At 38.4% G+C, this 12,773-nt stretch overlaps 1 protein-coding gene across 1 annotated transcript; it reads right to left on the reverse strand.

Annotated features, from left to right (window-relative positions):
• Positions 1 to 777: 777 nt before the first annotated feature.
• On the reverse strand, positions 778 to 12,409 carry LOC128989156 (uncharacterized). The gene is made up of 4 exons (XM_054411027.1): positions 12,162 to 12,409; positions 5,619 to 5,727; positions 2,878 to 3,896; positions 778 to 1,541 (listed from the first exon to the last, which is right to left on the reverse strand). Exons 1-3 carry the CDS (start codon positions 12,407 to 12,409, stop codon positions 3,072 to 3,074), a joined length of 1,182 nt encoding a protein of 393 aa, XP_054267002.1. The 3' UTR covers positions 778 to 1,541; positions 2,878 to 3,071.
• Positions 12,410 to 12,773: the final 364 nt, after the last annotated feature.

The raw sequence follows: 12,773 nt of genomic DNA on the forward strand, positions 1-12,773 counted from the left end.
GGGTACAGCTAGTATTCCATAAAAATAAGTTACAAAAATTTAAACAAAAAAATGATCAAAGCAAACTGCATCACGGACATTGAACAAATTACAAATATTTTTAACGATGTTTCTATATAAACCCAATAGAACTACCGGTAATTCATAACCGAGCAAACTACATCACGTAGATTAAACAAATTAACAACACAACTAATATATTACAATCTCTTTCAAAATACCAATGCATTTTTCAGAAGATAAAAAAAACTTTTTACCCATGTATCAAGTCCAACAACGCAGCGGGCTACGATGAAATTACAGGAAGACTGCTAAAATATGGCAGAGAAGAAGAAACAGAACCTCTACTTCATTATTATAATTATCAACACCTCACTCACAGAAAATAAAATACCTAAAAACTTAAAAATCTGCAAGATTTATCCAAAATTCAAAAAAGGAGATAAATAATACTGGAAACTATAGGCCATTATCTAACTTACCAGCAGTATCCAAACTATTAGCAAGAGAAATCTACGACAAAATTATAAACCACCTAGAAACAAACACTTACAAATTGCCAACATGGCTTCCGGAAGAAACGAGGAACGAACACTGCAATTGCAAAACTTTGCGAAGACATAGCAAGCATCTGGGAAGACAGGGATAATGCATCATTATGGGTGGGACCATAATAATACCTAAAGATGGAGATAAAAACAACCAACAACCCATAACTGGAGCAGTAGAACAAGCAACAACAATATGCTACAAACTAAATTTAAAATTAAACACAAGTGAAACTAAACATGTATATTTTAAACACAAGAAACTACTAATTGCCAGACATTCATTAATACACCAGACACAAAAACAATACAAATTTGTCACAAGACAGATTTTAAAAGTTAAGCGACACCCCAACATAAACAGGATATAAATGCATAAATCTCCTACCAAAATTTAAAAATTAAAAATGTTTCAATTCACAACACATTTGTAGTTTGTACAAACACTAAAATCATACTACTCAACAAATGAATACATACAAGAACACACTTCCACACACCTACATTGGGCTTGTTGAAAGGTTGGCAAGAGGACGAAGAAGAGGAAACTTTTACGACTCCCCAATCCGAATTCCCGCCGATTGTGGCGAAGAAAAAAGAGGTAAATGTAAAGTTCATGAGGCATTAACATCAGTAAAAGTAGACTAAATAGAACTGTAATTACTAGACTTATTTATAACCAGTAAACTTTAATTTATAAATTAGGCCCTATCCCTGCCCTCCCTTTCACAACTTCACGCTTAAGAGCACTTAAGTCTTGCATACAGGTGATTGGATTGGTTTAGACATCTATTTCAAATATATAATCAATGCTTTAGCCCATGATGTACTAGGGAGACAGTGCTTGCAAAACCATTTATTTGATTTAGGTAGTGTTATTAAGGCACAAGAGTTGAGATTATATAAAGCGAGGCAGCTGAGGCATGATACACTGTTTCCTCCAGATGCAGCATTGCAGAGAGGGCAGGGCCAAACCGCTTCATTTTTCTTCATCTGTAAAATAAATGATTTTTCAGTGTAGCAGATAGCGTGTGGATATTTATAAATAGGCTACTTACAGTTTTCGCAATCCTGTTATGTTGTTCTGTTTCAAGTGTGTCATGCAGAATACCAGATTGTGGTGGCTCTCCTGATTTAAGAATGCGCATGCAACTTTTGACTCTGCCCTAAAGCGCATATTCTAAGGCCCCGTCCTAGCTGAGCAGCAACAGCGACATCGCTCCTGTCGGTCGCGCTACAAGCGCTTCAAGATACATGTTTGTATCTAGTAGTGCTACACCGGCGACGCGACAAAGTGGCATCCACCACAGCTGCCTCAGTCCATGTTGCGTGCCTAGTCGCGCCCAGGGCCGGCGAGAGCTGTTAGGGCCCCTGAGCTTTGAGTAATCCTGGGCCCCCTCTATTTTCCTGACTTAGTCCTGCCATTTTGTTACACAAATAACAAAACATTTCTTAAAATCTTGATACTGTAGTTTGATTAATTAACGTGCTCACAGTTCCAACTTTATTCAAGTAAAAAAACTAACAAGTCAAGACTTGAATTATGCAATTCAAGTAAAAAATTACTTAGTGAAATGAAAAACTATCCTAAAATTTTTGACTTTGGCAGATTAAATGTACAGTAAAAATATTACATTTGACAGGGCTGGGCCCCCTTCGGAGCCCTGGGCCCCGGGGCTCTGGCCCCCCTGCCACACCCTCTAGCCGGCCTTGGTCGCGCCGCTCAGTGTGGACACACATTTTGTCTTCGACAGCAGCTACCGTTGGTCACGTCGCTGTTTTCGCCCAGCTAGGACGGGGCCTAAAGCACTGGAATAACGGCATGGCACCCTCAGCCCTGTTTGTTTGTACATGACATTAGTCTTATGTAATTAATAACGGCATGCCACCCTCAGCCCGGTTCGGTTGTTCTGCCATAAGACTAAATGACATGTAGTCATGTAAGATCTGGCCGCCGTCCTTACTAAGCAAGTGAGGATTCAAATAATTCATAACTGAAATAAATTATCCGACATTTTTTATCGTGTATTGTCTTATGTACTCATTAGAGTAATTTTAATGAAATTTCACTAAAGAATAATAAAATTTAATTTTTTGTGTATTGTTGGGAGGGCGTCGTCCGAGGCTAGCCACCACTGCTTTGTAGTGTACTTAAATTTGCAAACGGGTAAGAGTTATAAAGCAGAATTGCATCATAAAGTCATTTGACTAATCTTTACGGTTAGCTGACCTATTTCCTGTTGAGTTAATGTCAGCAAAAAAGAGTATCTACTTTAAACTTCAAAAAGATATACGTTTTTAAGATTAATTAGGAATTTAAATAAATTACCTGCAACTTTTCTTCCAAAGACATCCACCCATCCTCAGTGAAATAGTGTTCGATTAAATTTATATCTACTCTTGAATCCAGCAAGACATGCTGATGGAATGCTACTAGGAATAGTTTGTACTTTGTCTTCTGTTATTTGTACATTTCTTGCATCCTCTTCAGAGATAAACTAACATAGCATCTGTAGGTATCTTTCAGGAGTTGTTTTTTTTATGAAACGGCAAGGCAGAGCTTACTCTTCTTTTCTTCGAAGGCAACCCAACAACAGTTAGATCACTGCCCTTAGGCTTACCAATTCTTTTTAACTTTGGTGGCTTGATGGGGATGTTTTGTAAAATTATTGATTGATCTGGACTTGTATCAGTGTCTATGTGGGTGGTGTATTGTTTGTCTGCCAAGATTTTTTCTGCTTCTATGTCATTACCAGTAACTTTAAAATAATGGTGCTCAAGTAAAATCTGATACTCAGTTGGATCATTGGTTTGCCTAAGTCCAACATCAGCAGTTTCTTCTTCAACATCAGCAGTGTCTTCTCCATCATCAGCAGTTTCTTCTCCAACATCAACTTCAGATTCAACGGGTCTAACCGAAACTTCTACTTGTTTTCTCCACATTTCAACTATATCTTCCAATACTTTTAATCTTTGGGGAAACACTCTTGATGAAGATTCTGAAGCCAAAGAAGCAACTTGTTGAAATTTGGCCATCACAAGTTTGAATTTTTCTTGTTGGCTTAAAACTCTTTTAATACGCACAATGCTTTGATCAAATGAAGATGATAGTGTGGTAGGTGATGGCCGCAAACTGCTATTGTTAACATAATAATCTTCCAAATCGTCATCTTCTTTTTCATTTTGAGCATTCAGATTGTGTATATCTTTTAATGTTGAGTTTTCATGTGGGCTTTGTTCACCCTCTGTCTGTAGTTCTTTGTTTACTTTTAGCTTTAACATATGATTTCCAATTTTTTTGACAGAAGGCTCAAGCTGCCTCTGTCTTGGTAGGCGAAAAAAAGTAATCTGCAAATAATAAAATCCTGTTAGCATTGATGACATGAGAACTACACTATAAGTAGAATCAATCTTTTTTAATATTATTCGGCAATCCGGAAGCTAACATCTACAATGAACTTATATCGACCGTATTGAAAATTTTGCATTGCTGACAAGACGTCCCTTTTCAGCCAGAGCGAGGGCGGCACCCCCAAAGCCAACTCTATTGAAGACAGGTGGAAAGAAGGAGCGAGAGCACCTAACACCTGAGGATGCCGGTGGCTAGAAAAAGAAGACGAGGACAAAAGAGGGAGAAGGGTCAAGTGTTTCACAGAAAGCAACGACTATCACAGTACAAAAATCATCGATTATTATGAATGTTCCTTTTAACAGGAAAGTACCAAGTTTCAAGATAAGGTTTAAGACGAGAATATCTAAAACCTTAGCGAACAATACGATCAAGGATACAGGACGATAATTCTCAACACCAGATACTTACTAACAGATTTGAAAATTGGAAGGTACATTAGATGTCTTTAAATGGAAATTCTAGAGAACATACAGATGGATTTAAAATAAAACAAAGTGGTTCGGCAACCAGATCATAGCATCCCTTTACTACGTGGATCTCATCACCAGATGACTTATCCGACTTTAAGGAGCTCTTTCACCTCTCTTGTAGGCCGTGAGCCGACATCGGCCATTTCGCAATCGTATCATATTGCAGCTTAAAAATAAATACCGGTAAATAAAAACTTTTTGGACAATTTTTTATACCGTATTCTTTATTATTAGTAGGCTAATAGGATATAATTTAATTTAAAGTTAAAATACTGGTAGAATTAAAGATCCGCATAATAAATTAAACATAGGGCATGGGGGTGGAACCCAAAAATGATAGTCGAAAGAGTTAATTGTGCTTTTTACCCAGGGCCGTGTCCAGCTTTGGCAGGCCGTGGTAAAGATGTTCAGTCGAGCCCCCACGCTGTACACAGTAAACTTATATCACCACACTGTACACAGTATGTTATGGCGGGGCCCGGCCCAGTAAAATTGTTCACAAACATCGGTCTGAGTAGCCTACGGCCCTGCTTTTACCTCATCAATATAGAAAAGTAACAAGTATAATTACTTTCAGTCAGATTGACATTACAATCTGTGCCAATTATGTTGGGTTTGTTGAAGCTATCTTATCATAAACCGAGGAAAAGTAATCTGCGTAAAGTTTTTGTAGCCCACCTAATTTCTTGCCCCAAAGAATAATTTCAAATATATACATTGGGCCTTTATACATTATTTTTTAGTCCTAGAAAGGTATCGTCATACAGCATGGGGTATCAATATGTAAATTTGAAGTACATAGGAATTGCATAGTAAGGTATCGTCATACAGTGTGACACTAAGGGTATCAATACATAAATTTGACGTACTGCCGGCCGTTTTGCCATACACAAGTAGGCTATTTTACTATACACAAAAGGTATTAAGTTTGACGTATGTGTTCTAAGAAACTGACTAGCAAGTGCATAAAGAAACACACTACGACCAAACCAAGGCAGCCATCGCAAGGCAAATGACTGCTGAGAGCACTGCCAGGAGGAGGGTATTGTCGGTTGAGGAGGTGGGTGGTGAGACGCTAAAATGAACTCGCACTACGTCAAATTTATGTGCGATACCCATCTAGGGTTAAATTACACACATTTACACATAAAAAACAACTACATTTGGTAAGATATAAGAAATGTTTACCTCATCTTGAGAATGTGTGTGCTGGTCAATATAAGTAACAACATCAAGAGTTTTCCCATTTTCAGAAACTCGAAGCTTCATTTCAAATGGGCACTGCTGTCTAAATGTCCTGGAAAAACCACATAATGCAACATTAACGATTGATCCAAGAAAGTAAGTGGTCAGCAAAATTACCCCTGTCGCAGAAAACCTGCACACTAAGTGAATTTTCATTTACTGTACTTGATTGGATTTACCGGTACTCTAAAAAATCTCCTTAAAATATTACATTTTAAGTTATTTCCTTTGTAAATAGCATTAGTTTAACAAGTAGGCCTACTTAGGTTTGCTGCAACATAGAGGGTCAAAAAGTTTTTTTTTTTGTAAAATTTTTATTCAGTTTAGTATGAAATAAATGCATTTTCCAAATTTAAAAATGTTAATTAACTAGCAAACGAATACATAAAAATAACATGGGAATTTTAAGCGTAGGCCTACATATTTTTGAATTTTCTACTTAACCAATACAACAGTACAGTCATATTATGTTGTTTTATAGCGTGTAAGCTATTTTGAATTTATATTTGAATTTGCTGGTTTATTTGATTATGTTAGTGGTGTCAGTTAAATTAGCACTTGCGTTATATGTGAGACAAACTTGCGTTATATGTTGGGACGTTGCCACGTTTAACAGAGATCAAAATGTGAACTTTCTAGTGGATCACAAAGTTTTAAAAGGACAAACAGAGTGTGGGCGGTTCGGTGCAATATTATAATTAGACAGAGAAAAACTAGAGTTTTGTTGCAACCGAAAGGCTTCATTTCAGAAACAAAAAAGACTCAGTGCAACTGGAAGAGGAGTGCAAAAGTCGGCTCTTTTTTGGATTGATCAAAGATCGATTTGGTTAAGTTGTGGCGGATGGTAATTTACATTTTAAATCACAATCCACCTCGTCAAATCTTTTTGGGGAGCAGTTTAAAATTAGGACCAAATACAGTAGTTGATCGGTTTAGTTGTTACAGAGAAGTATTGATCCATGACAAGAACAGATCAAAGATCGGCGATCCGGGTTGTGTAGTCGAGATCGATGAGGCCAAGTTGGGCAAGTGTTTGAGTACAAACGAGGCAGGATCGTGAAAGGAGAGTGGGTGCTCGGTGGAGTGACGCGAGGTACGAAGGAGGGATTCTTTATCCCAGTACCTGACCGTACCAGGACAACTCAGGTAAGATTAGTGTTGGCCAATGTCCAACCAGGTCCAATTACAGTAACAGACTACTAGCGCGTGTATTATTCGCTTAAAAGCTAATTTAAATACTTAACCCAGGGTGTCTAGTTTATTTCCATTATAAAATTCAAGACTAATTCCAGACTTTTCAAGACTAATTCCAGATTTTTCAAGACTAGTTTTTTCAACAATGAATGGGTGTTGATACCAAAATGTATCGATTCTCGATTCTTGATACCGATACCAATTTTTATAGCTTAACCAAATTTTATGAATAATACTACACCAACCCCTGTCTTTGTCATAAAGTAGTATTATGATAATGTAGTGTTTTCAAGTAAAGAAATAATGCAGCAATAAAAAATTCTAACTAGCAAATTTGGTTTTTTTTATCATGAAATCTTCCACGTACCGTACGTTTAGACATCATCATTGACTGCAGCGATTACAGAAACATGATCGTCGTCGTCCGCGATCACGGCAAAATCAAGAACATTTCCCGCGGCCTTGTAGACACCAATGACATCATCGTCGTCTCCCGCGATCTCAGAAACGTCATCGTCATCGTCCGCGATCGCGGCAAAATCATGAACATTTCCCGCGGCCGTGTAGACATCATCGTCGTCTCCCGCGGTCACGGAAACGTCATCGTCGTCTCCCGCGATCACGGAAACGTCATCGTCATCTCCCGCGGTCACGGAAAGGTCATCGTCATCTCCCGCGGTCACGGAAACGTCATCGTCGTCGTCCGCGATCTCGACAAAATCATGAACATTTTCCGCGGCCGAGCAGATATCATCGTCGTCTCCCGCGGTCACGGAAACGTCATCGTCGTCTCCCGCGGTCACGGAAACGTCATCGTCATCTCCCGCGGTAACGGAAACGTCATCGTCGTCGTCCGCGATCGCGACAAAATCACGAACATTTCCCGCGGCTGTTTAGACATCACCGTCATATCCCGCGGTGACGGAAACGTTATCGTCATCGTCCGCGATCACGGCGAAATCATGGTCATTTCCCGCGGCCGTGTAGACATCATCGTCGTCTCCCACTGTCACGGAAACGTCATCGTCGTCGTCCGCGATCGCGGCAAAATCATGAACGTTTCCCGCGGCCGTGGTCATCTCCCGCAGTCACGGAAACGTCATCGTCGTCGTCCGCGATCGTGACAAAATCATGAAAATTTCCCGCGGCCGAGCAGATATCACCGTCATCTCCCGCGGTCACGGAAACGTTATTGTCGTCGTCCACTATCGCGGCAAAATCGTGAACATTTCCCGAGGCCGTGTAGACATCATCATTGGCTTTTGCGGGGTACGTAAACGCAAGACGACAATCGCGGCAAAATCATGAAAATTCCCGACTTTGAAATCAAATTTAAGACTAAATCCCGACTTTTCAAGACCATTTTGAAATTCAATACTAATTCCCGACTTTCCCGACTACTAGACATCATCGGGCGACTACTAGACATCAGACGGTTGATGGTTAACCGTCAACCGTACCGGTCACCAAAACTTTGTTGACCCGGCTACCAGTGCGCATTTGGCGTGACATCCGTGGAACAGTTCCAAAATACAGACGATTGTCCAAGCATTTTCGGGAATACTTGGCTGAATATATTTTCAAAAAAAAGGTATTCCCCAGCCTACCACACTCACAGCTTTTTTGCCGCTACAGGAGATCTTTACAACCCGTCAAACTAATGTAAGTAATACATATTCTATTATACCTAGGGACGTTCCGATACGATACTCGGTGTCGATATGGTATCGGAAATGTGGTATCGATACCATCTCAGTATCGGACCAAAAGTATCGGAAAAATAAACTAGATTGGTATCGATACTTTGAGTATCGGAAAAATAAACTGGACAATGAACACAGAACGAAAGCTTGAAAAAGCAGGTTGCACTTTCATAAGCAGCACAAATGAAAGCGCTAGTAATTTATCAATAACCCGGTTTATTGAATTTATAATATTATTTATCGAACTAACTGGGTTCGATAGGTGCAAGTTATTTCTGATGAATCGGTCTGTTTATTCTTAGTTAGCATCAAAAGTTAGCCTCTCTAGACGTGACACACACAATACACTATCGCTGGTTGCTGACTAAACAGAACAGAACGCAGAACGCTAGAGCACTTGTGACTTATGCTGGCTATTGTGACTGTCGGTCAGCGGCGTAATCTATTAAGTCAATCTAATAAGGGAAGTTTTTAAAAATCTCGACCGTAACCTATATTTTATATTGTAATTTTACCCGAAAAACATGTAGATAATTATTCATGACTATTGAACTTAAAACAAAATTGTATTTCTTAAATAAACTCCTAATTCTGTAGGAACTACTTTTCCCATACCGATGTTCTGATACTCCGTTTTCAGTATCGAACCCACTACAGAATCAAACGTTTTGATACCGATACTACTGGTATCGGACCCAAAGTATCGATAAATACTGGTATCGGTAGTATCGGAACGTCCCTAATTATACCCTTAAAAACGCATCTAAGTTAGGTTACCTATGTTAGATTAGGCTGGGATAGGTTATATAAGTTTGGGTTGGATTAGGTTAGGTTGCGTTAGGTTAGGTTGGATTATATTAGGTTTGGTTAGGTAAGGCTGGGTTAGGTAAGGTTATTAATAAAAAGGGTATTGTTAGTAACCAAACCCAACATAACCTAACCTAACAATATAATATAACCTAACCTAACCAAATGTAACCTAGAATATAATCTAACCCAAACTAACTTAACTAATTTAATCTAACCCAACATAACCTAATAATCTAATCTAACCTAACCTATTATTGGCCATTTTGGAGCTAACTCGATTTATCGACAATTTTCTGGACGTATCTCTGTTAATATCCACCGGATCTTGAAAATTCTTGCATATTCTTGTTCAGCTCACTCTATATGTAGCCTACCGGTTAATTTGAGTACCCTCATGACCCATTTCCGCAAAAAAGGTTTAATACCATATAGGGTAATTATGTCAACTTCCGGTCAACGCTCTAAAAATAATTTTTTTTTACTGTTCGTTTAATAGCGCAGATTCCAAAAATGTTAGGCTAGGCTAGTCATTTTTTGCGAAAAAGCAGAAAAAACACTTTTCATGTTGTTGGTAGCATTTGATAAAGTCCAAAATTTGAGTCATAACTCATTTATTGAACCAAAATAACAAATACAAAATTTGCATTGGTCATGTCAATTAATAGCTTAGAACTAAAATTAAAATAAACAATAGACAATGGTAAACTTACTTCAATAAAACTATACATCTTTCAACAAAAAACTAACTAAGTTAGAACTAAACCCATCAGCGACACAATCTCGAACACTGTAGTAACCCTTGGCCAAGAGTACTTTTTGATTTGCTTTTTAAAGCTGTCCAAGTCCGACTCCAGCTGAAGGGAGGGAGGGAGGAGATTAAAAAGTTTAATGCCATTGTAATGGAAGTGTCTCTTGAAAAATGTACTGTAGTTGAATGAGATGGCAATTTAAGATGAGAATTGTTACGTAGTGAATAAGAATGTGTAAGTGACGATTGATATTGGTGTAAGTTTTTATTTAATGAGAATCAAAGTTTTCAAAATGTATATTGAGGGAAACATTTAAATTTGTGATAAATAAGTTAAAGTATTGCCTGCAAGATGTTCTTCTTTTCAAACCAAAGACTGCCCTAACTGCCCTCTTCTGGAGTCGGAAAAGGAAAGACGTTTTCCCACACTCACACCACCACACCAACATTGCGTAAGCTATATCAGGTGCGGCAAAATCACTCCATAATATGCTGTAATTAGAACATCACATTTTGCAAACTTAGAAAGTTGGCGGAGAAGAAAGGTCCTAATAAAGTCCTAACTTACTCAAATTTTGCGGGGTTTCATGACAAATTCAAAGGTGTAATTTTTATTATAATCCAACAACTAATAACCACACAAAAGCCCGCACACTTTATGTAACACGGAAAAACACTCAACTTATATGCCCAACAGTTTATGTTGTGAGTAAAATACCGTAAGTTAAGTTTAGCCTAATCAAATTGTGCTCAATTCAACTGTTCCATTAGGCTACAATCCAACAACCAATAACCTCGCAATAGCCTGCAAAATATTATGTTAGGTTAGGATAGGTTCATGGTTAGTTTACTTTATCAGTGTGAAACTGGCAATAGGGGTACAGTTTATTATCTGGGCTAGGCTTATGCTAAAAAAAAATTGATTGAAACTATCAAATTGAAATTCGATCATTAACATCGATGATCATAGATCATAAACACAGAGGACACGCGTCCGGTAACCAGACTTGGATTAGGCGTCAGGAAGTGACGTCACCGGGTTGTGGGGTCCCGGAACGCCATTACCACAACGATACGATGTTCGGCCAGCGTTGTTCGTGGTGTACCTAGTGGATAGAGTGCTCGGCTGATATCCAAGAGGTCCCTGGTTCGAAACCCATCGGTTTCTTTAACTTTTTGTCACAGATTTTTCTTTGAATGTAAGTACCTACTTTTTTCTGGTAAACTGTGCATCTTTTGTTAGAATTTTTGGCATTTATAATTTTATGTTATTAAGATAATTGAACCTTCATTTGATTTTTTTCATTATCAGCAAGTTTGGTTGGTTAGGTTAGGTTATGACAGTAACTGCCGGACGCCTAATCCACGTCTTGTTACCGGACGCGTATCCTCTGCGTAAAATAAAATATAGGCCTAGGTAAGGCATATATAATGAAACTGTCATAACCTAACCAAGCTTACTGATAATGAAAAAATTGCATGGAAGGTTTACTAATCAGGGATCCAATTTATTTCCACGGTAGGCCTAAGCTGGCTGCACTTTACTTGACGTCCTACACTCATTCGATTGTTTTTTCGATTCGATATTTTCATTCGATTGTTTCATTCGATATATCGTTTGGTTAGTTAGGTTAGGTTATCCTTACCTAACTAACCAAACGATATATCGAATGAAGCAATCGATTAATCGATATATCGATCGATATTTTCATTCGAATGAGTGTAGGACGTCAAGTAAAGTGCAGCCCCTAAGCTTAACACCATTTTACAAAAAGGTATACAGTAAGTAAGCTATAAAACTAAAATTATTAACAACAAATAAACAACGAATCGATGGTTGCAACCGATATTAGCATAGCTCGGTTAAGAATCTACCCCCGAATTAACCTAACATTTTGTGGTTAGGTTATTCAAGCCTTGACATAGGCATCAAGATAAAATAGTAATAAATCACCTGGCTGTCATCAGTTTAAAGCTTCACATTTTACAACAGTGTAAACTTACAAGAAAACATCTAACTTAAAATCTTACTTTTGATTAGGCCGGATTCCCTTGCTTTTACTTTTCCTCGTACCACTATGTATGCATCTGTAGGTCAATTCATAATATTTCAATTTATCATTTATGTGTTTTTTAACACCTTTCTTTCTGGCTCCATTGATTGTCCTTGAACGTTCAATCCATAACTGAATATTGTCATCCTTTTCTTTTTCAGAAATAAATTCTTCTAATGTTTCAAAATCTCCAAATTTTAAAGGGACCTCCTTCTCCGCGTCCATCTTTCTTCAACTGGAAACTGGAACTGAACTCAACTGAACTGAACCACACTGAACTCTGTCTGACTGAACGACTGAGGACTGAACTGACTGACAACCACGTCAACCCACTACGGTACCTCGGTTTTTTTGTGGTGGCGGGTTGACGCCTCTGACCAAAACACCGAGGTGGCGGTTTGACGTGGTGGCGCATTGATAGCGACCCGATTGAGCCATGCGAACGAGCTCACTTGTGAAGTTAAACGGGGCAAAGCCCGCGGGTGCAGCTAGTATATATACATAATATGTTTAAAAAAACAAATAATTTAGTATATTGAAGCGTTGTTGTATGCCTAATGGTTACGGAGAAAATTCCAAAAAAATTGTA

The sequence above is a fragment of the Macrosteles quadrilineatus genome, unplaced genomic scaffold (assembly GCF_028750875.1).
Source record: "Macrosteles quadrilineatus isolate MER2022 unplaced genomic scaffold, UCM_ALF_1.0 Scaffold_1__1_contigs__length_201487025, whole genome shotgun sequence".
Classification (NCBI taxonomy): domain Eukaryota; kingdom Metazoa; phylum Arthropoda; class Insecta; order Hemiptera; family Cicadellidae; genus Macrosteles; species Macrosteles quadrilineatus.

Bases quoted from the DNA above. Each gene is read 5' to 3' on its own strand.
- LOC128989156 (XM_054411027.1), bottom strand. From the start codon at position 12,409: ATGGACGCGGAGAAGGAGGTCCCTTTAAAATTTGGAGATTTTGAAACA. The intron at 5,728-12,161 runs GTAAGATTTTAA...TGGTTTTTCCAG, and splicing joins GGAATCCGGCCTAATCAAAA to GACATTTAGACAGCAGTGCC. The intron at 3,897-5,618 runs GTAAACATTTCT...TATTATTTGCAG, and splicing joins ACACACATTCTCAAGATGAG to ATTACTTTTTTTCGCCTACC.